At 42.6% G+C, this 24,308-nt stretch overlaps 1 protein-coding gene across 2 annotated transcripts in view; it reads left to right on the forward strand.

Annotated features, from left to right (window-relative positions):
- The window catches only part of LOC139268901 (dnaJ homolog subfamily A member 1-like), a 50,771-nt gene that overhangs the window by 24,442 nt on the left and 2,021 nt on the right, over positions 1-24,308 (forward strand). For both annotated transcript variants that reach the window (XM_070887734.1, XM_070887725.1), the window contains exons 3-8: positions 1,085-1,265; positions 13,948-14,052; positions 20,202-20,429; positions 21,294-21,408; positions 21,513-21,628; positions 21,977-22,077. In XM_070887734.1, the coding sequence (XP_070743835.1) occupies positions 1,085-1,265; positions 13,948-14,052; positions 20,202-20,429; positions 21,294-21,408; positions 21,513-21,628; positions 21,977-22,077 (846 nt within the window). The remainder of the gene's footprint in view (positions 1-1,084; positions 1,266-13,947; positions 14,053-20,201; positions 20,430-21,293; positions 21,409-21,512; positions 21,629-21,976; positions 22,078-24,308) is intronic.

Here is a 24,308-nt window from a genome sequence, read left to right on the forward strand (position 1 = left end):
TTGATTTGACTTTGGCAATAATGGGGAGGGGTTTAATTGGCAGGTGAAACCATCCTGCTTTTGTGGTGAGTGGACAGTTCAAGTTGCTTCTATGAATCTAAACGTTTTCTCTCGGATAAGATAATTTGACTAACATTGGCCCAGAATTTGCTGCAAACTGGCTGTGATCGCCGTCGTTCCGCTTTTGAAACTGACCACAACTTTGGGGTTTGGCGCAGGCGCATGCGGAAATCCCGAAGTTGCGGTATGTCAATGACTATTCCGGAACTGGCTGCGCTGTGCATTTCGCTCCCCACCACCACCACAGCTAGCATTCAGTGAAATCTTGTAAATCATTGAAACTGACACAAACTTCAGCTGTAAGTTGGCTGTTAAATTCCCCAAAGTTAGACCCAAAGAGATTAGGTGTAACTAGGGGTTTAACTGCGTATTGACTGCTAGAAAACACATTTTAATTTTGTGTAGTGTGAAATTTGTCTACTTTAATAAAAATTAAAAATTTTAAGCTTTTCAGAATTTAAGTTTGTCCATCTTTATTTCAGGTTTGTCTTCTCCCCATGTGAGAAACCCAATCTTTCTTTTGTTCTCTCTAGCTATATTTAAAAAGTTTGAATTTTAAGGGCTTATTTCCTTGTTTGCTGTTTGATAATTCTGCCTTTTGATTGGCTGCTTAAACAGTTGACATCATAGCAGTTCGAACAAGGGAATCCCGTTAAGTGTCATTGAATTGTAGGTCAGAAAATCCGAAGTTCTCGACACATGGCATGCGAAATCCTTGTTGGAGCGTACTTCCAAGAGTAGCAGCAAACACTTTCACTTCGTTGTTGACTGCAAATTCTGGGTCAATCTTTCAAACCAATGTTTATGGGCTCCAATGCCTGCCTCAGTTGTGGATTCACAATCCATGCATGCGTATTAAAAACAAATCATCTTGAGTAACTCTTTCAAATGAGATGTCTGTTACCTCATATCTAAATGTACAAAACAAGAGTTAATAACATCAGATCATTTTATTACTGAATATCTTTAATGGCACTAATCTGGCATTGTAGGGTAACTTATAATTTGTATCCCCGTGCCACAGTTTAAACAGATTTCTCAAGCTTATGAAGTACTGTCTGATTCCAAGAAACGAGAACTGTATGACCGAGGTGGTGAGCAAGCTATCAAAGAAGGTGGTACCGGTGGCGGTGGTTTTGGTTCGCCTATGGACATCTTCGATATGTTCTTTGGTGGAGGAGGCAGAATGCACAGAGAAAGGAGAGGTAGAGATTGTCTTTTTATGATTTTTTTTTTTGAAGTCTTACATTATTCGACATTGCATTACATTAAAAAGCTAGCAATTCATGGGAGCAAAATGAATAATCTTGTATCAACTTGCACACATCCTTGCATATTCAGTCCCCACACTTGTAGCGGGCGTGTTGGTGTTGACACAATTTGCCTGTTGTAAGGTAAGTAACCAACATATCTATTTTTAATAACAGGAAGTCTCACTTGCTAACTGCCCTCTAATTATTAGTAGTTGCATACAGAATCTGACCACTTGGGTACTTAATGAGGTGCGACTAGCTGAGTGAAACTGAAGACCCGACTTTGCCTGATGTCAGCAAAGCCTTAAATAGTTGGTATGCTCAATGCGTTCTAAGTGGCGCCTTTGTAACTGACTCCTGGTAATGCCAAATGGTTAGTGCAATTTTCCAGATGTGTGGGCGGGTCAATGGTGGAGACTGTTGCTCTTAAGAGCTGGTTTGAGCAAGCGGGTATGTTTCCTTTTGTTGGATACTTTTCTTCCCCACATAACCACCTTCATTACATGAGATCATGCATTTTCCAGATGGTATTTGGTCCTGTAAAGTTCAGAAATCAAATTTGGAACTTGCTCTTGATATTAGGAGCTGGCTCTTTTCAGAAATGGCTGGAACTTAAGAACGCTCAGATGCTGCATTGTGTTTTTGTGCCTGTGACATTAAAATTACATCTCTGGAGCATATGAGATTAGTGGTGGTATAGTTGTGACGACAACTCTGCCAGCCATGTCATTGCAGGTTTTTAATCATGAGAAATTACTTTTGAGAACTAGGCCAATAGTGCTGACCAAGAAGTTGAAAATATAAGATAGTGTTTAGTTGATATACAAATGTGACACCCAATTCATGGATATACCCTAGAAATATTTAAAATGATAGCTGTATCAGAACAAAAAGTTTGGCACTAGAGTTTTTACAATAACCTTTTTTTTTGGGAGGGGGAGTGGTAATATCAAATTCAGTGACTTAAACAGCACTGGAATATATTTGTCATCTCACTGCCAGTGAGGATTTGAGTTTTTGTCAACACTTGCAATCGAGTGAATTGAAAAAATACAATAATCATAGAAATCATAAAATTTACTGCACGGAAGGAGGCCAATTCTGCCCTTTGTGTTTGCGCCAGCTAACAAAGAGCTATCCAGCCTAATCCCACTTTCAGGTCTTGGTCCGAAGCCTTGTAGGTTACGGCACTTCAGATGCACATCCAAGTTCTTTTTAAAATGTGGTGAGGGTTTCTGCCTTTACCATCATTTCAGGCAGTGTGTTCCAGACCCCCCACCACCCTCTGGATGAAAAAAAAATTCCCCTCATCCCCTCTAAATCTCCTACAAATTACTTTAAATCTATGCCCTGTGGTTGTTGACCCCTCTGCCAAGGGAGATCGGTCCTTTGTATCCATTCTATGCAGGCCCCCTCATAATTTTATATACTTCACTCGGGTCTCTCCTCAGCCTCCTCTTCCAAAGAAAACAAAACCAGCCTATCCAATCTTTCCTCATAGCTAAAATTCTCCAGTCCTGGCAACATCCTCGTAAATCTCCTTTGCACCCTCTCCAGTGCATTCACATATTTCCTGTAATGTGATGACCAGAATTACATGCAGTACTCTTGCTGTGGCCTAACTAGTGTTTTATACAGTTCAAGCATAACCTCCCTGTTCTTGTATTCTATGCCTCTGTTAATAAAGGCAAATATTCTGTGACTTCTTAACCATCTTATCTACCCGGTCTGCTACTGTTGATTTCTGGATTCTTTTTTTGGGTTTGTTGCTTTGGTGGTATGGGGTTATTTTTAACTCCTCTCACTGGAGTGTAAGGCTCATCCTACGGAAAAAGTGACGTTACATTGTAAAGGGACGGTGGTTATACATTTTCGGCAAAAGATAACAAGCTAGGGCTAGAGTGACATCCTAGTCCAGCCTATCCCTTTTGATCCCTCTTTCCCTTTGTCCACTCATAAGCCGACCGAAGTATGGTCTGATTTTAAACAAAGACCTTCTGTTAATGTTTCAGGTTAATAACATGATTTAATAAGACCTTGAGGTTTTTCTGCAAGCTGGGTTTTGTTTCAATATTTGTTAGTGTTGAAACATTTCGCAGTCTCGAGTCTGAGATGTCATGGCTATTCCTCCATGAATTCTTTGTTAACTTATACATTCCCTATACAATTCCCACGTTCTCAACTTCAATGTCTCTATACATTTTTAAACATTCACATTCCCCCCTTTATCATTCCATGATAACCCTGGTGACTATTCCAGGAGTATCGCATTCAGCCGTTCGTACACTCTTTCCTGATCCATATTGTTATTGTCGAGTAGTTCTTTACTTCGTTGGATCATAACTCGGGAGCCCTTGACCATAAGAGGGTTTGCTAACCTTGCCATCATTACTTTACAACAAAGGTTAAGGCAACCAACAATTTGATAGGATCTCCAAGATCCATCTGATAGCCAATCAAACCAGCTAGATCCTTCTGGTGTGGATAACTTCTTCACCTCCCTTATGTGATCAGCGAGATTGGTTATGTTTTCTGAACTATCAGGAATGTAAGGGTCTGAATGTTGCACTATCAGGGCACATGTTCCCCCCTTTCTCAGCTAACAGGTAATCGAGGGCCATTCGGTTTTGTAATGCTACGGTCCTTATTGCTACCATTTCAGCTGTGATGCCCTCCAGAGCTTCAGCAGTATTGTATTGGCCCCCCTCCTCTCGTGATAGTTTGGCTCTGAATCCATCTGACAGTCTCAGTTAGGGTTAGTGGAACGGGGCGCAAAGGAATTCCCCCTTTGGAATGTATAGGGAATGTGAACACACCCAACATCTAGAAAAGTTCCCATTTTGCGCATAAACATGAGACATGTACAAAAAAGTGTTTACATGGAGCCCTCGTCTCTGTCTCCCCTCTCATGCGCCGAAACTGTCATATATCAACACTATTATACAGACTGTGGCATACAGACACAGTTTCATCTTATGGCTCAGGATTCAGATAAATAGTCCAATTATTTTGCTGATTAAAAGAGTTCCGTTTTCCCGTCTCTCTTCTGAGGTCACCGTCGGTGTAGCTGGCTGTCTATCACTACGGGTAAAAGTTCAAACTGGTCCACGTTCCAATTAGGATGCCATCGGCCTTGTTCAGCTATGGAGAAGAGGAAGTCTGGAACAGAAACAGGAGTTAAAATAACCAGTAAAATAGGTTCGTTAGAGGGTGGTGAGCTTGCAGTGGTGCAGGTGAACCCAGGCGCTTTTCCCCTCAACCTTGGCTGCAGTGGGGGTAGTGAGTAACACCTGAAAAGGCCCCTCCCATTGTGGCTCTAATCCCTTCCGAATCCATACTTCCCTGGTGCCACGAGGGACAATTCGGGTAAAACTGGGAGGTCGAGGTGAGCATCTTGAACCTGGTTGTGAGCTAGTCGCAGAGCCTGAGTCAGAGAAAGAACATAGGTGGTCATCAGTCGAGCTGAGATACCATATCTAGGAACAATTTCCCTCATTAACACCTTAACAACAGTTTGAGCCTTATTGTCCAGAGTTAGGGTAGGCTTCAATCCATCTGCTAAACACATCTACTATTACTAACACATATTTGTAACACTGAACTTTTTGCAACTCAATGTAGTCCAACTGAAATGTCTCAAAGGGACCTTCGGGTAGGGGCGTTTTACCCCAATCACAGGGGACTCCCTTCCCTGGATTATGTTGCTGGCAAACCAGGCAACGACTACTGATGTTCTGGGTGAGCGCCTGGAGTCTAGGGTGCCACCAAGTAGCCAAAAGTGTATCACTCGTGGTCCTTGCTCCACAATGAGTAGCAAAATGCATACATTCAATAACCCATAGAGCCAACTCGTCAGACATGCAAGTCTGTTCCGCGGGAGTGGTCCAGAGTTTAGAAACATTGTCATAAGTACATCCATAATATTTCCACAACAGTTTATCTTTTTCAGGAGCGTCCTCCTGTGCTTTGATAACATCTTGGATGGTTGGCATTGGTTTTTCCGAGGCTAACTTATCCTTCGCAGGATTTTTAGTCTGACTCATCATTTTGGGCACTACCATCTGTTGGTCACGAGAGGCCTGTTTAGCCTCTTTGTCAGCACAGTGGTTCCCTATATCAACCGGGGATTTTCCGGTGGTGTGGGCGGTACATTTAACAACGGCGATGTGCTTGGGGAGCATGAGGGCTTGCAACAAATCAGATCATGGGGCCACCCCAAAGGCATACCTAGAGTCGGTATAGATATTGACTTTGAGGTCTTTGGCCAAGATACAGGCTCGGGTGAGGGCGAATAGTTCAGTTTGTTGGGCAGAATAGGCGGTTTCAAAAGCGGCAGATTCCAAGACCTGATTCTCCTGGTTTACTATGGCGTATCCTGAGATTCGTGTACCTTCTGGATTAATAGAAGAACTTCTGTCAACATACATAATACAGTCTGGATGTTCAATTGGTACATCAACAAAATCTTCCCTGATTGATATGGCCTCTTAAATTAAAGATAAACAATCATGACTGGGTTCTTCCTCATCTTGGGGTGGCTCAGTAAGAAAACAGGCCGGATTAATTGCAGTACAGTGCCGAAAGGTCAGTTTAGGATTGCCTGTGATTTCAGTGGGTTCTGTCGGATAGAGGGCCAATCCACATTGCCCTGCACTGGGATCTCAATCGGATCAATGGGAGTATAACCCACTTGGGAGGGGTCCTCTGCCCACATGAGGATCCACATAGTCAGGTATGCCAGAGCCAGTATGATGCTGCAGAGTCGTTAAGACCTTCTTTGGGTCCTCGTGGAATTGGACTGTTCGGCCATGTTTTACAATTTGCACATCCTGGCTGGTAGGGTCAGCCTCGTCTATAGCCTGGTGCACCATAACTTCCAAATCTTTAGCGTGGTGGGGAGGTAATACTTCGAGTAATATGTGGTGCCACCATTGGGGGCTGTCCATTTCCACAAAATCTGCCTTCCCTTCCGGTCCAGTCACTCTAGCCCTCAATAGAATTTCCTTCACTTCCCCTTCGTGATCCTGATAAAAGTTCTGCAGGTCCTGATTCTTTCCACTGGGATCGTATGCTAGGGTCACGTGATAGGGTGCCTGCGGCAGGTCCAGAGACCACCACCTGAGGGGTTCAGTGGTATACTGCCGCTTAAGGGTTCCCTGTTTTACAATAATCCCATCACCTCCACACTCCAAATGCAACTGGAATTTGCAGAGGAGGTCTCTAGCCATCAAGTTACAGTCCAGATTGGTTGTGATAACAAATCGATGTTCCACCGATTCTTCCTGGTAACCCATTTTAACTGGTTCTGACACCGGGAATGTAGAGACGTGTCCCAGGAATCCTGACAGTCCCTGTGTTTCAGTGAAGGCGGGGAGTTTAAGCTTTGATTGTACAGAAGACATGAAGGCTCCCGTATCTATCAAGAAGGGTTGCCACTCATTTGGAATTTTTAACAATATCATCGGTTCGTCGTCCGGGGAGGGTCCCTGCACAATCAAGCTGCGTAGTCAATAAGAATCGGGGACGGTTGGCCAAAGAGGTTGTTCTGGGAGAAGTTAGTGTAAGATGCAATAAAGGTGCAGCAGTTATAATGGGTGACTTTAATATGCACATAGATTGGGCTAGCCAAACTGGAAGCAATACGGTGGAGGAGGATTTCCTGGAATGCATAAGGGATGGTTTTCTAGACCAATATGTCGAGGAACCAACTAGGGGGGAGGCCATCTTAGACTGGGTGTTATGTAATGAGAGAGGATTAATTAGCAATCTCATTGTGCGAGGCCCCTTGGGGAAGAGTGACCATAATATGGTGGAATTCTGCATTAGGATGGAGAATGAAACAGTTAATTCAGAGACCATGGTCCAGAACTTAAAGAAGGGTAACTTTGAAGGTATGAGGCATGAATTGGCTAAGATAGATTGGCTAATGATACTTAAGGGGTTGACTGTGGATGGGCAATGGCAGACATTTAGAGAATGCATGGATGAATTACAACAATTGTACATTCCTGTCTGGCGTAAAAATAAAAAAGGGAAGGTGGCTCAACCGTGGCTATCAAGGGAAATCAGGGATAGTATTAAAGCCAAGGAAGTGGCATACAAATTGGCCAGAAATAGCAGCGAACCTGGGGACTGGGAGAAATTTAGAACTCAGCAGAGGAGGACAAAGGGTTTGATTAGGGTTGGGAAAATGGAGTACGAGAAGAAGCTTGCAGGGAACATTAAGGCGGATTGCAAAAGTTTCTATAGGTATGTAAAGAGAAAGAGGTTAGTAAAGACAAACGTAGGTCCCCTGCAGTCAGAATCAGGGGAAGTCATAACGGGGAACAAAGAAATGGCAGACCAATTGAACAAGTACTTTGGTTCAGTATTCACTAAGGAGGACACAAACAACCTTCCGGATATAAAAGTGGTCAGAGGGTCTATTAAGGAGGAGGAACTGAGGGAAATCTTTATTAGTCGGGAAATTGTGTTGGGGAAATTGATGGGATTGAAGGCCGATAAATCCCCAGGGCCTGATGGACTGCATCCCAGAGTACTTAAGGAGGTGGCCTTGGAAATAGCGGATGCATTGACAGTCATTTTCCAACATTCCATTGACTCTGGATCAGTTCCTATCGAGTAGAGGGTAGCCAATGTAACCCCACTTTTTAAAAAAGGAGGGAGAGAGAAAGCAGGGAATTATAGACCGGTCAGCCTGACCTCAGTAGTGGGTAAAATGATGGAATCAATTATTAAGGATGTCATAGCAGCGCATTTGGAAAATGGTGACATGATAGGTCCAAGTCAGCATGGATTTGTAAAAGGGAGATCATGCTTGACAAATCTTCTGGAATTTTTTGAGGATGTTTCCAATAAAGTGGACAAAGGAGTACCAGTTGATGTGGTATATTTGGACTTTCAGAAGGCTTTCGACAAGGTCCCACACAGGAGATTAATGTGCAAAGTTAAAGCACATGGGATTGGGGGTAGTGTGCTGACGTGGATTGAGAACTGGTTGTCAGACAGGAAGCAAAGAGTAGGAGTAAATGGGTACTTTTCGGAATGGCAGGCAGTGACTAGTGGGGTACCGCAGGGTTCTGTGCTGGGGCCCCAGCTGTTTACATTATACATTAATGATTTAGACGAAGGGATTAAATGTAGTATCTCCAAATTTGCGGATGACACTAAGTTGGGTGGCAGTGTGAGCTGCGAGGAGGATGCTATGAGGCTACAGAGTGACTTGGATAGGTTAGGTGAGTGGGCAAATGCGTGGCAGATGAAGTATAATGTGGATAAATGTGAGGTTATCCACTTTGGTGGTAAAAACAGAGAGACAGACTATTATCTAAATGGTGACAGATTAGGAAAAGGGAACGAGACCTGGGTGTCATGGTACATCAGTCATTGAAGGTTGGCATGCAGGTACAGCAGGCGGTTAAGAAAGCAAATGGCATGTTGGCCTTCATAGCGAGGGGATTTGAGTACAGGGGCAGGGAGGTGTTGCTACAGTTGTACAGGGCCTTAGTGAGGCCACACCTGGAGTATTGTGTACAGTTTTGGTCTCCTAACTTGAGGAAGGACATACTTGCTGTTGAGGGAGTGCAGCGAAGATTCACCAGACTGATTCCCGGGATGGTGGGACTGACCTATCAAGAAAGACTGAATCAACTGGACTTGTATTCACTGGAGTTCAGAAGAGTGAGAGGGGACCTCATAGAAACGTTTAAGATTCTGACGGGTTTGGACAGGTTGGATGCAGGAAGAATGTTCCCAATGTTGGGGAAATCCAGAACCAGGGGTCACAGTCTAAGGATAAGGGGTAAGCCATTTAGGACCGAGATAAGGAGAAACTTCTTCACCCAGAGAGTGGTGAACCTGTGGAATTCTCTACCACAGGAAGTAGTTGAGGCCAATTCACTAAATATATTCAAAAGGGAGTTAGATGAAGTCCTTACTACTCGGGGGATCAAGGGGTATGGCGTGAAAGCAGGAAGTGGGTACTGAAGTTTCATGTTCAGCCATGAACTCGTTGAATGGCGGTGCAGGCTAGAAGGGCTGAATGGCCTGCTCCTGCACCTATTTTCTATGTTTCTATCCCCGTCCTCTTTTTTTTTTTTCCCCCTCCCCCCCCCCCCCCCCCCCTTGCCCCCCTCCTCTTCCTCCTCTTCCTTTTTCGTGCTGACGGGAGGGACAATTTCTATTCCAATGTCCTTCTTGCCCACAAATAAAGCATCCATCTCGTCTTTCCCAGCCCCGACCTCTTCCCATACCAGGCTGGGGACAGTAGGGCGGTCTGTAATTAGCAGGGCCCGGGCCATTTGGGTGTTTGATATAACCGTATCCCTGTTTATCCACCCAACCCTGCACGCAATACTGCGGTTCCATCTGGTATCCCCTTGGGTCAGGTTTTGGTCCTTCCACCCGAGGCGGCTCCATACTGATGGGCTTCTGAAGGGTCGTGGTGAGAGCATTAAAGATAGCGTTTAGGCGATCCTGGACATCGTTAGGGTGAGCAACCACCAATGCATCATGAGTAGCACGTCCTAGGTGAGTTAGAAATCGGGCATGCTCAGTTGGGCTCAGGGTTTGCTTTACCAGGGCCCACAGGTCCCTTGATTCTGCATTATATCCATGCATGTCGAGGTCACTCCGTGAAATCGGAGGTCAGGGTTAAGTTGGGTTTGTGGATCCCTTTCAGCTTATTTATCTTAGCCTTTTAACTCTTCAATTTGTTTTGTTTGAGTATCTATTTCTTTATTGTATCAGGCAAGTATTATTACATAAGCTAGTTCTGTTTTTATTTTTATTCTGACTATCGCACTATTCCTCTGTTGGGTGAGTCTTTTTTCTATGAAGAAATCCAAATTGATAATGTTCAGTATGAAACGGCTTTCAATGGAAAGGGTCAACTCCTTTTACAGGTTTGTAAGAAGACCTGATGTCATTACGTGACTTCACGTAACCATCTGAAAAAAAATCTTTTCATCAGGAAAGGCAGCATTTGATTAAACTCCAATATTTTTTTAACTTCTTATTCAAGTACTTGCCAAAGATATTTTTTTTTTAATTGATTTAAAACGAGACCACACATTTGTTTACTGAAATTCAATTTCGTCATCAGCCTCGGTCAACGCAAAGCCAACCATTTTAACTAAGTAGTCTATCGATACATTTCTGAGGTCCCAGTGGAACTCTGATTACGTTTCTCGTGCGTGCACTCTTTAAGACGTCTACGGTTTTTAATATGTCCTCCTTCTGTCAATGAAAGCCCTAATTTAATGGAGTTTTTCTGCCAACTGGACAGGAGTGACTTTTTTTAGACTGCAGTGGAATTTTCTCATAATTTAAAATCTCAGAACATTTTTATTTTCTTTCAGCACCTATTTAGTACGTTACTTTTTTTTTGTCTTTTCCATAACTAGAGAGAAGTCTGGCACGTAGGCTGTGGACTGCTTTTCGTTATCTCAATTGTTCCAGCCTCAAGGTCGTGTTATTTAATATAATATTTTTTTTTGAATCCATCTCAGTTGTTTTGCTGTGCCTTCTCTGAATGTTTTCTTTCGACAAGTAAGTGAGCATGTTAAATCCTTTTTTTTTAACCACCGGGACCATGTAATTTTTTTTTTAAAACTCAACAAACCTATCCTTTGCGCATTTCCTGGCTCCGTAACTTATCATCCGAATATACGTAATTCAATAAGGTTCACACTCTTAAACTTCCCACATACAGGACAACACTACGAAGGGTTTTAAAAAAAACTTTCATTCTGTTTGAAAAAGTGGGTGGAGCTAAAACAAACCACAACTCCCTGGCTTTTTTTTTTACACAGTAAAAATCACACAAGCATTTCTCATTTAAAACAAACGTTCACAAGAGTCTCTTTTCTTTCCTATTAATTTTTGGATCCATGATTGATCATCTATCCCTATCTAGCTCTAACTATCCCTACTTTCCGTGTCGCCGCACGGATCTACTTGGGCCTCGAACCCACACAGGCTCTGGGCCTCGAACCCAGGCAGACTTACCTATTCTAACCTATCTTTCCAAGTCGCCGCTTGGTTTGCGTCACCGTGCAATTTCCCTATCTCTATCCAAGTTTGAAAGGTATTCACCAGATTGTCCTGGATCTCGTTCAGACACTACCTGAGTGGCTAAACTTTCCTCAGACTTTTGAAACTGGGGGAAACTGGAGCAGTATTGAAATCATACTCACTCCAGTGGCCACTTTCCCCTCGTCTCGTCCAAGGCTAGTCTGGCTCTTAATTCGCAAGTTTTCGGCAGTCGTCCGTTGAGATCCCACTTCTGACACCAAATGTTGATCTCTGGATTCTTTTACCTTAATCTGGTTCAGCAAAATTACTGAAACGAATACCGTTTGTGCTTTAAACAAAGCAAGCTTTTATTTAAAAAGCAAATCCCGATCGGGGACCTTATCAGACAGAAGGAATGCAATTCTTCTTTGTGAAGAATGTTATTTTTATTTCTACAAATTCAGTTACCAGTGTTGAACTTTGTAATTTACTAAACCCTGGATCCTTTCGTAGTTCCCATTGCTCATCCTACGGAAAAAGTGACGTTACATTGTAAAGGGACGATGGTTATACATTTTCGGCAAAAGATAACAAGATAGGGCTAGAGTGACATCCTAGTCCAGCCTATCCCTTTTGATCCCTCTTTCCCTTTGTCCACTCATAAGCCGACCCAAGTGTGGTCTGATTTTAAACAAAGACCTGTTAGTGTTTCAGGTTAATAACATGATTTAATAAGACCTTGAGGTTTTTCTGTAAGCTGTGGGTTTTGTTTCAATATGTGTTAGTGTTGTAACATTTCGCAGTCTCGAGTCTGAGATGTCATGGCTATTCCTCCATGAATTCTTTGTTAGCTTATACTGTCCCTATACAATTCCCACGCTCTCAACTTCAATGTCTCTGTACATTTTTAAACATTCACATTACCTTCAGGGATCTGTGGACATGCACTCCCAAGCTCCCTTTGTTCATCTACACTTCAGTGTCCTATCATTTAATGTGTATTCCCTTGCCTTGTTAGCCCTCCCCAAATGCATTACCTCACACTTATCCAGATTGAATTCCATTTGCCACTGTTCTGTCCACTTGACCAGTAGAAACATAGAAAATAGGTGCAGGAGTAGACCATTCGGCCCTTCGAGCCTGCATCCCCATTCAATATGATCCATAGCTGATCATGCAACTTCAGTACCCCATTCATGCTTTCTCTCTGTACTCCTTGATCTCTTTAGCTGTGAGGGCCACATCTAACTCCCTTTTGAATATATCTAACGAACTGGCCCCAACAACTTTGTGGTAGAGAATTCCACGTGTCCACAACTGAGTGAAGAAGTTTCTCCTCATCTCGATCCTAAATGGCTTACCCCTTACCCTTAGACTGTGACCCCTGGTTCTGGAGTTTCCCAACATTGGGAACATTCTTCCTGCATCTAACCTGTCCAATCCCGTCAGAATTTTATGTTTCTATGAGATCCCCTCTCATTCTTCTAAATTCCATTGAATACAAAGTTAGTCGATCCAGTCTGTCTTCATGGGTCAGTCCTGTCCTCCCGGGAATCAGTCTGGTGAACCTTCGCTGCACTCCCTCAATATATTGATATCTACCTGCAGTCTGCGGCTTTCTTCATCAGCCACACAGCCTATTTTAGTGTCATCTACAAATTTATTAATCATACCTGCAACATTCAAGTCTAAATCAATATATACCACAAAAAGCAAGAGACCTAGTACTGAGCCTCGCAGAACCCCACTGGAAACAGTCTTCCAGTCACAAAAACACCCATCAACCATTACCCTTTGTATCCAAAACTGGCTTAGAGGAAGGAAGCAATGTGCCACTTTGCCCTGGGCTTTTACTTTTGTGACCAGTCTGCCATGTGGGACCTCATCAAAAGCCTTTCTAAAATCCCTGTACACTATATCAAATGCACTACCCTCATCGACCCTCCTTGTTACCACCTCAAAAAAATTCAATCAAGTTAGTCAGACATGACCTTCCCTTAACAAATCCATGCTGACTGTCCTTGATTTATCCATGTCTTTCTAAGTGAAGATTTATTCTGTCCCTCAGAATTTTCTTCAATAATTTCCCCACCACTGAGGTTAGGCTGACTGGCTTGTAATTACTCAGTCTATCTCTTTCTCCCTTTTTAAACAACTGTACAATGTTAGCCGTCCTCCAGCACCACACCTGTAGCTAGAGAGGATTAGAAAATGGTCAGAGCCTCTGCTATTTCATCCTTTTGCTTCTCAACAGCCTGTTGAGACTTAAGCAGCAACATCTGAAGAAACTTTAATGCAATGAGAATGAAACATTTCTTTTAAAAAAAAACTCTGTACAATATAATGAGGGAAGTCACATTGATCTCTGGCTTCTGTCCACATTGTTCTCATCTAGCTTGACATTTAAGTGCTTTGAAAAGCCTGGCCTCTACATAGCTAACGTGGAGAGAGATTTATGTGCAATTTTGAATTGGAACCTTTTGGGGCGGGGTGGCTGTGCTAATTTGTAAAATTAAGGGAGTTTACTATATTTTTCTTGCCATTATCAGTGACAGATTATTTCATGTATTAATTACAAATGCTATGCTCACAAGTAAATATTCTTTTTAACTGTCTCCAGGGAAGAATGTGGTCCATCAGCTTTCTGTGTCGTTGGAGGATATGTACAATGGTGCCACTAAGAAACTAGCACTGCAGAAGAATGTAATATGTGAGAAATGTGAAGGTATGTAATTTGTCAAAATGGTGGCTGTAGTGCAAACTAATAATTTTAGGAACTTTACTGTGGAGACAGGTTATTTTAGACATTCAACTTCTAGCTGGTCCATTAAGAGTGGGACTGGTTATTCTTGAAATTGCCCCGCTCCTTTTTAAGTGACCAGTGTGCGCTTTGGAAACGGTCGGTATGGCTTGTACATTCATATCAAATTCATTGGTCTGTAACTAACTTGCGGACCATTTGCAATTGGATCCCCATCATAAATTCAGAAATGGCAGCAGTGTTGGCTATCTATAGGTCTATAGGGAAATAGTGGTGTTCCCACAAGCCTAAACCACAGGAAAATTTCCTGGTCATCTGGGTTGGGGGGGGTGGCGGTGAGTGAGAAGTGTTCCCTACAAAGTATTGATGGGTGCCAACAGCCTAACTCCCAGCACTACATTTCTTTTCTTTCTCTCTTTTCCCCCCCGGCCCCCAGTGCATAAATCCAGGACTCCAACCTTTACCCATAGCTGCTGATTTTCCTCTTTCACCCACCAATGCTGCTGCTACACCACCTATTTGTATACACTGGCATCATCTTGCTGTTTATCCTTTACAGACAAAATTGAGTGCAAATAAAGATAAAGGAACATATAATCATCATACCACATACCATTTCCCCACACACATGCATGTAGGTGCAAAATTTAAGACCAAAAATATTAATACCAACAGTAATCAAAATGCAATTTCACTTTAGTCACTGCATCAGTTATCTTAATCATAGAAATTTACCTACGGAAGGAGGCCATTTCAGCCCATTGTGTCTGCACCGGCCGATGAGCTATCCAGCCTATTTTCCAGCTCTTGGTCCGTAGCCCTGTAGGTTGCGGCACTTTAAGTGCACATCCAAGTATTTTTTAAATGTGGTGAGGGTTTCTGCCTCTACCACCCTTTCAGGCAGCGAGTTCCAGACTTTGGGTGAAGAAATTTCCCCTCATCTCCCCTAAATCTTCCCCCAATTACTTTAAATCCACACCCTGTGATTGTTGACCCCCCCCCCCCCCCTCCCAGCCAAGGGAAACAGGTTCTTCCTAGCCACTCTATCCAGGCCCCTCATGATTTTATACATCTCAATCAAATCTCCTCTCAGCCTCCTCTGTTCCAAAGAAAACAGACCCAGCATCTACAATCTTTCCTCATAGCCAAAATTCTCCAGCCCTGGCAAAATTCTTGTAAATCTCCTCTGCACCCTTTCCAGTGCAATCACATATTTCCTGAAATGTGACCAGAACTGCACGCAGTACTCCAGCTGCAGCCCTACCAGTGTTCTATACAGTTCAAGCATATCCTCCTTGCTCTTGTATTCCATGCCTCGGTTAATAAAGGCAAGTATTCCATATGTCGTCTTAACCACCTTATCCACCTAGCCTGCTACCTTCAGGGATCTGTGGACCTGCACCCCAAGGTCTCTTTGTTCCTGTACACTTTTTAGTGTCGTACTATTTAAGGTGTATTTCCATTCTTTGTTTGACCTGCATTACCTTATCCGGCTTGAATTCCATTTGCCACTGTTCTGCCCACCTGACCAGTACATTGATATCTTCCTGCAGTCCGCAGCTTTCTTCTTCATGATCAACCACACAGCCTATTTTAGTGTAATCTGCAAACTTCTTAATCATACCTGCAACATTCAAGTCCAGGTCATTGATTATATACCACAAAAAGCAAGGGACCCAGCACTGAGCCATGTGACTTTATCAAAAGCTTTGCTAAAATCCATATACACTGCATCATACATACTGCCTTTATCGATCCTCCTGGTTACCTCCTCTCAAAATTCAATCAAGTTAGTCAGACACGACCTTCCCTTAACAAATCCATGCTGACTGTCCTTGATTGATCCATGTCTTTCCAAATGAAGATTTATCCTGTCCCTCAGGATTTTTTCCGATAATTTTTCCACCACTGAGGTTAGGCTGACTGAGTTGTAATTACTCGGTCTATCCCTTTCTCCCTTTTTAAACAAAGGTACAACATTAGCAGTCTTCCAGTCCTCGGGCACCAAACCTGTAGCCAGAGAGGATTGGAAAATGATTGTCAGAGCCTCTGCTATTTCAATCCTTTTGCTTCTCTGAGCAGCCTGGGATACATTTCATCCGGGCCTGGGGATTTATCCACTTTCAAAGCTGCTAAGCCCCTTAATACTTCCCCTCTGTTTATCTCGTCTAATATTTCACACTCCTCCCTCATTGCAAAGTCTGCATCGCCCTCTCTTTTTGTGAAAACGGATGCAGAGTATTCATTAAGAATCCTACCCACGTCTTCCACCTCCACACACCGATTTCCTTTATGATCTCTAATAGACCCCAGTCTTTCTCTAGTTATCCTCTTGTTCTTCAAACATCTTTTGGGTTTTCCCTGATTTTACTTGCCAATATTCTTTCATTCTCTCTTTGCTTTCCTGATATCTTTTTTTAATTGCACCCCTGCACCACTTGTACTCTTAGAGTTTCTGTAGTGTTGAGTTCTCGGTACAGGTTGACTCTCCCTTATCCAGCACCCTTGGGATCTAGCTTGTGCCGGATGAGGGGAGGTCATCGGGGAGGGAGGAGGAGGAGGAGGAGTTCTGCTACAGCTGATCTCTCTCTTTCTAGTAAGTGTTGATTTTCTGTTTTGGTGAATGATTTAATTAAATCATAAAGGAAAGCTATCACTGTTGTGCCTAAAAAGGGAATGGGAAACCTGTGGAGTGTGGGTGTCTGAGTTATGCGCATGTGCCACCCGGCGGCCGGGAATGGTGCTGGACAAGGGAGTCCTGGATAAGAGAGGTTCAACCTATATCTGTTATAAGCTTCCCTTTTTCTTCCCTTGACATCCCAGCAACTCTAGATTTGTTAGCCCCACCTTTTATTTTTTTAAGGGAACATATTTATTCTGTACCCTCAGGATCTTCTCTTGATATGGTTTATCAAGAAGCCATTTCCAGTCTACTTTGGCCAAATCCTATCTCAGCTCAGCAAAATTTGCTTTACCCCAATTGAGAAACTTTATTCCTGGTCCCCCTTTGTCCTTTACCACAACTACCCTAAATCTTACTGAACTATGATCACTACCACCAAAATGCTCTCCCACTGATACCCCTCTTCATTCCCCCAAACCAAGTTTAGAACCGCCCCCTCCCTTGTTGGGCTTGTTGCATACTGGCTAAAGAAGTTCTCCTGAATGCATTTTAGGATTTCCGCTCCCTCTGTACCATTTACACTACTTTTTCCCCAATTAATATTAGGATAGTTGAAATCCACAACTGTTACATTTGTCCTGTCTATCTCCAAAATACAGAGTTTGGGGGTCTATAGTGCACTTAATAATTATTTTTATTTTTATAGCGCCTTTAAAGTAGTAAAACTTCCCAAGGCGCTTCACATCAGTGTTACAAGGCAAAACAGATACATTTGACACCGAACCACAAGAAGAAATTAAGGCAGATGACCTTAAAACCTACCTCTTTAAACAAGCTTTTGGAGTGTCTTAAAGGAGGATAGAGAGGCGGAGAAGTTTAGGGAGAGAGTTCCAGAGCTCAGGGCCCAAACAGCTGAAGGCGCAGCCACCATTGGTTGAACAGTTATACTGAGGGATATTCAAGAGGCCAGAATTTGAGGAGTACAGACATCTTGTGGGGTTGTGAGGCAGAAAAAGATTAGAGATAGGGAGGGGCAAGGCCATGGAGTGATTTGTAAACCAGGATGAGAATTTTGAAATCGAGGCGTTGCTTAACCGGGAGCCAGTGTAGGTCAAAAAGCACAGGGTGATCGTGACTTGGTACGAGTTAGTACACGGGCTGATGAGTTTTGGACGACCTCAAGTTTACGTAGAGTAGAATGTGGGAAGCTGGCCAGGAGTGAGTTGGAGTAGTCAAGTCCAGAGGTAACAAAGGCATGAATGAGGGTTTCAGCAGCAGAAAAGCTGAGGCGGGGCGGAGGCGGGCAATGTTACGGAGGTGGAAAAAGGCGGTTTTAGTTATGTCGCGGATATAAGAACATAAGAAATAGGAGCAGGAGTAGGCCATACGGCCCCTTGAGCCTGCTCTGCCATTTAATACAATCTTGGCTGATCCTATTATGGACTCGGGTCCACTTTCCTGCCCGCTCCCCATAACCCCTTATCGGTTAAGAAACTGTCTATCTATGTCTTAAATTTATTCAATGTCCCAGCTTCCATATCTCTCTGAGGCAGCGAATTCCAGATTCACAACCCTTTGAGAAAATAAATTTCTCATCAGTTTTAAATGGGCGGCCCCTTATTCTAAGATTATGCCCCCTAGTTCTAGTCTCCATCAGTGGAAACATTCTCTCTGCATCCACCTTGCTAAGCCCCCTCATAATTCTTATACGTTTCGATAAGATCACCTCTCAATCTTCTGAATTCCAATGAGTAGAGGCCCAATCTACTCCACCTTTCCTCATAAGTCATTCCCGGAATCAACCTAGTGAACCTTCTCTGAACTGCCTCCAAAGCAAGTATATCCTTTCTTAAATATGGAAACCAAAACTGCACGCAGTATTCCAGGTGTGGCCTCACCAATACCCTGTATAACTGTAGCAAGACTTTCCTGCTTTTATACTCCACCCCCTTTGCAATAAAGGCCAAGATTCCTGCCTTCCTGATCACTTGCTGTACCTGCATACTAACCTTTTGTGTTTCATGCACAAGTACCCCCAGGTCCTGCTGTACTGCAGCACTTTGCAATCTTTCTCCATTTAAATAATAACTTTCTCTTTGATTTTTTTTTCTGCCAAAGTGCATGACCTCACACTTTCCAACATTATACTCCATCTGCCAAATTTTTGCCACTCACTTAGCCTGTCTATGTCCTTTTGCAGATTTTCTGTGTCCTCCTCACACATGCTTTTCCTCCCATCTTTGTATCGTCAGCATATGTGGCTGGATACTCATTTCAGGGTCAAATATGACGCCTAGGTTGCAAACAGTTTTGTTCACCCTCAGATGATCTCGGGGGACTCCTGCGCCACCTGCCTAGTCGTTTTCTTCGATCTAGCGGTCACCTATTCCCTCTCTGCCTGCACACTTTTAAGCTGCTATCCATGTAATTCTCAGTCTCGTGGATGTATCGCAGTGACTCTAGCCGCCGCTCAAGCTCTGAAATGTGGAGCTCAAGTTGGTGCAGCTGGAGACACCTCCTGCATGTGTGGTCGTCCAGGCTACCCGAAGCGACCAGGACTTCGCATATGCCACAGGATGTGCAACCTATTGAATGGCATAACACATTGGACCCTCCAATTCATTAAGTAACACCACAAGCTCACATCTTCCTTTATAAAATATCTATATCCGATTGACTTCTTGGCAATGGTGTAGGAAATCTATACATGCTTTCTTTAAATGTGTAAGTGTCATGTTTTTTTGTATTTTATGATGCATGTTGTAATTCTGTCAGTTCTTATTGATTTTATACTTGTCTCCAATTAAGTCCTGCAACTCTTTCCCAGGCATTCTCCACAGCATCACCCACCTGAAGCTTGTTACAAAATTGAGCCTAATGCTCATCCCTGGACTTGCCTGCCATCACTACCAAACTTGAGGTGGTCGGTCTTTCTCTGCCACCACCCACCAAAAGTTGCTGACCCGACTTAAAGAAACCCCAAATCATATTCCTAACCGTGACTAGAAATTGGTTGTATGGTTTTAACACCACAACCCTGATTACACCTTTCCTAGCACTCCCACACCCAACTGCTTGCATATGCTTGGACCAATCATATTACCACACTCCTCCCCAGTATATTCTACTTGTGCGCAGTCTTGAGCATCTTCCTGTTGTCATGAGTACTTACCCATCAAGCATAACAAAGTAACGGCAACTTTAATCCACATTATCACATTTCATAATGCTAATACTCCTAACTGATGAATCTGATAGCACAGAACATGTAACTAACTTACCATGAGCATTATGACTAGAGCTATGTTAGATTATTTTGAACTCTACTACCTTCAAACAATCAAAATGGTACTGTGTACTAGTGGCTTTTTAGAATTATAGAATCGTTAGAAATTTACGGCACAGAAGGAGGCCATTTGGCCCATCATGTTTTGATAAGTCGTAACTTTCCCCCCTGTTTCTCTCTCTCTCTCTCTCTCTCCTTTTGTAGGTCGTGGTGGCAAGAAAGGGTCGGTAGAGTGCTGCCCTGTCTGTCGTGGATCAGGTATGCAAGTACGAATCCATCAAATTGGACCAGGCATGGTTCAACAAATTCAGTCTGTGTGCCAAGAATGTCATGGCCAAGGAGAGCGCATCAGTCCGAAGGATAGATGTAAAAACTGTAGTGGAAGAAAAATTGTTGTGGAAAAGAAGATCCTGGAAGTTCACATTGATAAAGGTATGATAACATGATGGTAAAATGGTAGCTATGAATCCACTAAAGGGACTGAGCTTTTGTTTCTGTTCCTTTCCCTCCCTCCCTCCACCCACCCAAAGAAAGACTCTGCAGTTGCCCTGACTAAGATGGTCTGCACAGAACAGAAATTGGACTCTGGTATAGTGATGAGCCAAAGCTGGGAAGAATTTGTTTTGCACCCACGTTAATGCTTGGAACAATTCCTTTTTAAGATCATTTTATTTAAACTACGTGACCTGTCAAAGATTTGGATGTTTTTCACTCCCAGTTTGAAATATTGACCCATTCCCTTTCAACATCTCTGAAGCTTCATGCATAATGTTGCAATTATAATTATATTTGACATGCCTTAATTGAATGGCCTAAGTAACCTATTTTGCAAGTGAAACGAGAGTCTTGCGGAGCTAAACTAACCAGTTTTATGCTTGCTCTTTGATTAATCCAGACATATTGGGGATGGGTCAGTTCTTTGGCAGTTACGCTCAGAACATCTGAGCAGCAGTGCATTATTTATCTTGCAAGTTCAATGTCCTGATTGCCTGTATGTTATTGTGGCGGGGGAGGTTAAAGCCTGTTTTTAAACTGTCTCTATTTGAGTCTCCTGGCTTAATTTATCTCCTGCCCCCGCCAAAAGGAAAATACACTTGCTTCTTTTAGTAAACCTTCTGAAGTTGCAGCAATGTGTTTGTGGATAAATCACTTCAATTTTCTTTCTGTTTGACTGTACTATTTTGTGTCTTTTGTAGCTTTCATGCATCAGAGAAGTTTTTAAAGGTGGTTGGGGAGTGTGTTTTGTAGAGCTTTCAGTCTAACTTATTTCTGTCCTTGCTTCTTGGGGGGAGAAAGGCATGAAGGATGGCCAGAAACTAACATTCCATGGTGAAGGTGACCAGGAACCTGGGTTGGAACCTGGAGATATCATCATTGTCCTCGATCAAAAAGACCACAGTGTCTTCACTAGGTAATTTATTTTCAAAAGTACAGAATAGCAGCTGAGTCAGCGTGGGGTGTACATTAAACTGACCTGGTTAATGTTTATTCACGTGTATGATGTTTCAATTTTAGGCAAGGGGAAGACCTTGTTATGCATATGGAACTGGAGCTGGTGGAGGCTCTTTGTGGCTTTCATCGCCCAATCACAACTTTGGATAAAAGAGCTATAATCATTACATCACATCCTGGTAAGTCTGGTATTAGACTGCTTCTGTACAAAGACTGGGTGATTCACTGGGCACCTTTTTGTGTGTCTGGTTATGTAGCTTTAACCTAGTTACGAATGCATATATGGCTATAGTGCACAACCACCCATAAATTGGAATTGTCACTTGGTGCAAAAACATTCTGAAGTGGAAAATGGCAAACTTTATTAAGTTCAGCAAGGAATGCTGTTTGGGACAGAGTAAAAGGAATTCTGATATTGATGGCTGAAATGAAAAGGTGTCCCATTACTTAACCTGGACAAGAATTGTTGCAAAAGAGGATATTGTCAACATGGGATTCCTAAATGTTGTTTCTTGTATTTGTTGCAGGCCACATTGTTAAACATGGGGATATCAAGTGTGTGCTGAATGAGGGTATGCCTATTTATCGCAGACCATATGAAAAAGGTCGTCTAATCATCCAGTTCAAGGTATGCAATTTTGTTTTGGAGTTATGCACTGGCCAGTAACTTTCTTGTACTTTTAGATTACAAATTGCACAAACTTGATATAAATATTGAAGATAAATGAAGTCGTTTTTAAAAACTGCAAACACTTGGTACTGAAATCTTGAAATAATATGGTCTTTCACTTAACTTTACAGTACTGCATCTACAATTTAGAAACTAAGAGTGCAGGTTGTGTATTCTAAATATCTTTAATATTTGAAATTTAAAGCCTGTTTCAATGCATACCTCTTACAATTGAAGATTGTATCTGCTTCTCTAATTCAGCAGGATTGCAACATTTTGGTCAGTTCTTTTAAGTGTGAGCTTTAATTGGGACTTGCTTTGGTCAGTCTTGATCTATATCCCTTTTTGAATGAGTCTCCATATGCTAAGACTTTGGGGATAAACTATCATTGGATGTTTTACTTTAACCACATATTCCACCTTTATTGAACCAATTCTGGAATTTATTTTAGGATGGATGTGGCCCAAGCCATAATTGACCTAAAACTATTTGATACTGATAAGATGGTGGAGAGATTACCTTTTGGTAGTCTTCAATTATCTTCTTGGAACATTCTTCATGTGCTACTGGAGTAGCCATTTAAGGGTCAGATTCCTGGGAGTTATGAAGAATGACCTTTCCTTTTTCAAGTTTTTTGATGTGGCATTGCGCTATCAAAGGAGTGCATATCTTCCCATCTGACCAATTTTCATGCTTGCATTTGGCATAAAACAAGCCCTGCCTTGAGCTTGGGTGTTAATAGGGATAGAGGCATAGCACCCATTCTGGCAATTTAAAAGGAGCAAGCAGGTGGCACAAGGTATCTAATCATCATTGCTTAAAAATGCACCAATGGTTAACCCTTGGACTAGAATGTAGGGTCATGTTGCAGGTGGCTTTCCATGGGATGGTGACTATTGCCCCAAGGAAATCTGATTGTTTTGAGTCAGTTCGGTACTAAGTACTCTGAGTGCTCTCAGGTGGATGTAAAAGTTCCCCAGGCACTATTTTGAAGATCAAGGGGACTTCTGGGGTCTTGGCCACCATCTATCACACTAGCCTGGGTAAACTGAAGTTAAAGATTGGCAGGCAAAACTTTTAAAGAGGAAATAATTCAGGTACAGTCTAGGTATATTTCCACAAGGAGGAATGGTAAGGCAACGAAAGTTAGAGATCCTTGGATGACAAAACAGAGAATATGAAGCAGTGGAAAAAGAGTGCATATGAGATGTCAGGTTGCAAATACATTTGAGAATCAGGCCATAGATAGATATAGAAAGGTCAAAAGTGAGAAAGGAAATGAGGGTTTGAGAATAGAATGTGAGCCAACATAAAAGGTAATCCAAAAGTCTTCAATAGGCATATAAATAGTAAAAGGGTAATAAGAGGAGGGGTGGGGCCGATTTAAGGGAGACCTATGCATGGAGGCAGAGGGTATGGCTGACGTACTAAATGAGTGCGCTGCATCTGTCTTCGCCAAGGAAGAAGCTGCCATAGCGAAGGAGGAGGTAGTGGAGATGGTTGTTAGGATAAAATTGGTTAAGAGGAGGCATTAGGCTAGCTGTACTGAAAGTAGCTAAATCACCAGGAGCAGATGGGATGCATCCTAGGATGCTGAGGAATTGAGGGCGTAAATTGCACAAGTACTTGCCATAATCGTCAAATTCTCCATCGATACGGGGGTGGTGCTAGAGAACTGGAGAGAAAAGGGTGTAAAGATAAACCCAGCAACTACTGGCCAGTCAGTTTAACCTCGGTAGTGGGCAAGTTTTTAGAAACAGTAATCAGGAATAAAATTGTCACTTGGATAAAGGTGGATTAATTAAGGAAAGCCAGCACAGATTTGTTAAAGGCAAATCGTGTTTAACCAACTTGATAGAATTTTTTGGTGCAGGTAATGCGGTTGATGTAGTGTACATGGATTTCCAAAAGGTGTTTGACAAAGTGCCATATGATAGGCTTGCCAGCAAAGTTGAATCCCATGGAATAAAAGGGACAGTGGCAGCCTGGATACGAAATTGGCTAAGTGACAGGAAACAGTCGTGGTGAACGGTTGTTTATCGGACTGGAAGGTATACAGTGGTGTTCCCCATGGAGTCTATTCTAAGACCACTATATTCTTGATATTAATGACTTGGATGTGGGTGTACAGGGCGCAATTTCAAAATGTGCAAATGATACAAAACTTTGAAGTATAGCCAACAGTGAG

Source organism: Pristiophorus japonicus, chromosome 1, assembly GCF_044704955.1.
Source record: "Pristiophorus japonicus isolate sPriJap1 chromosome 1, sPriJap1.hap1, whole genome shotgun sequence".
Classification (NCBI taxonomy): domain Eukaryota; kingdom Metazoa; phylum Chordata; class Chondrichthyes; family Pristiophoridae; genus Pristiophorus; species Pristiophorus japonicus.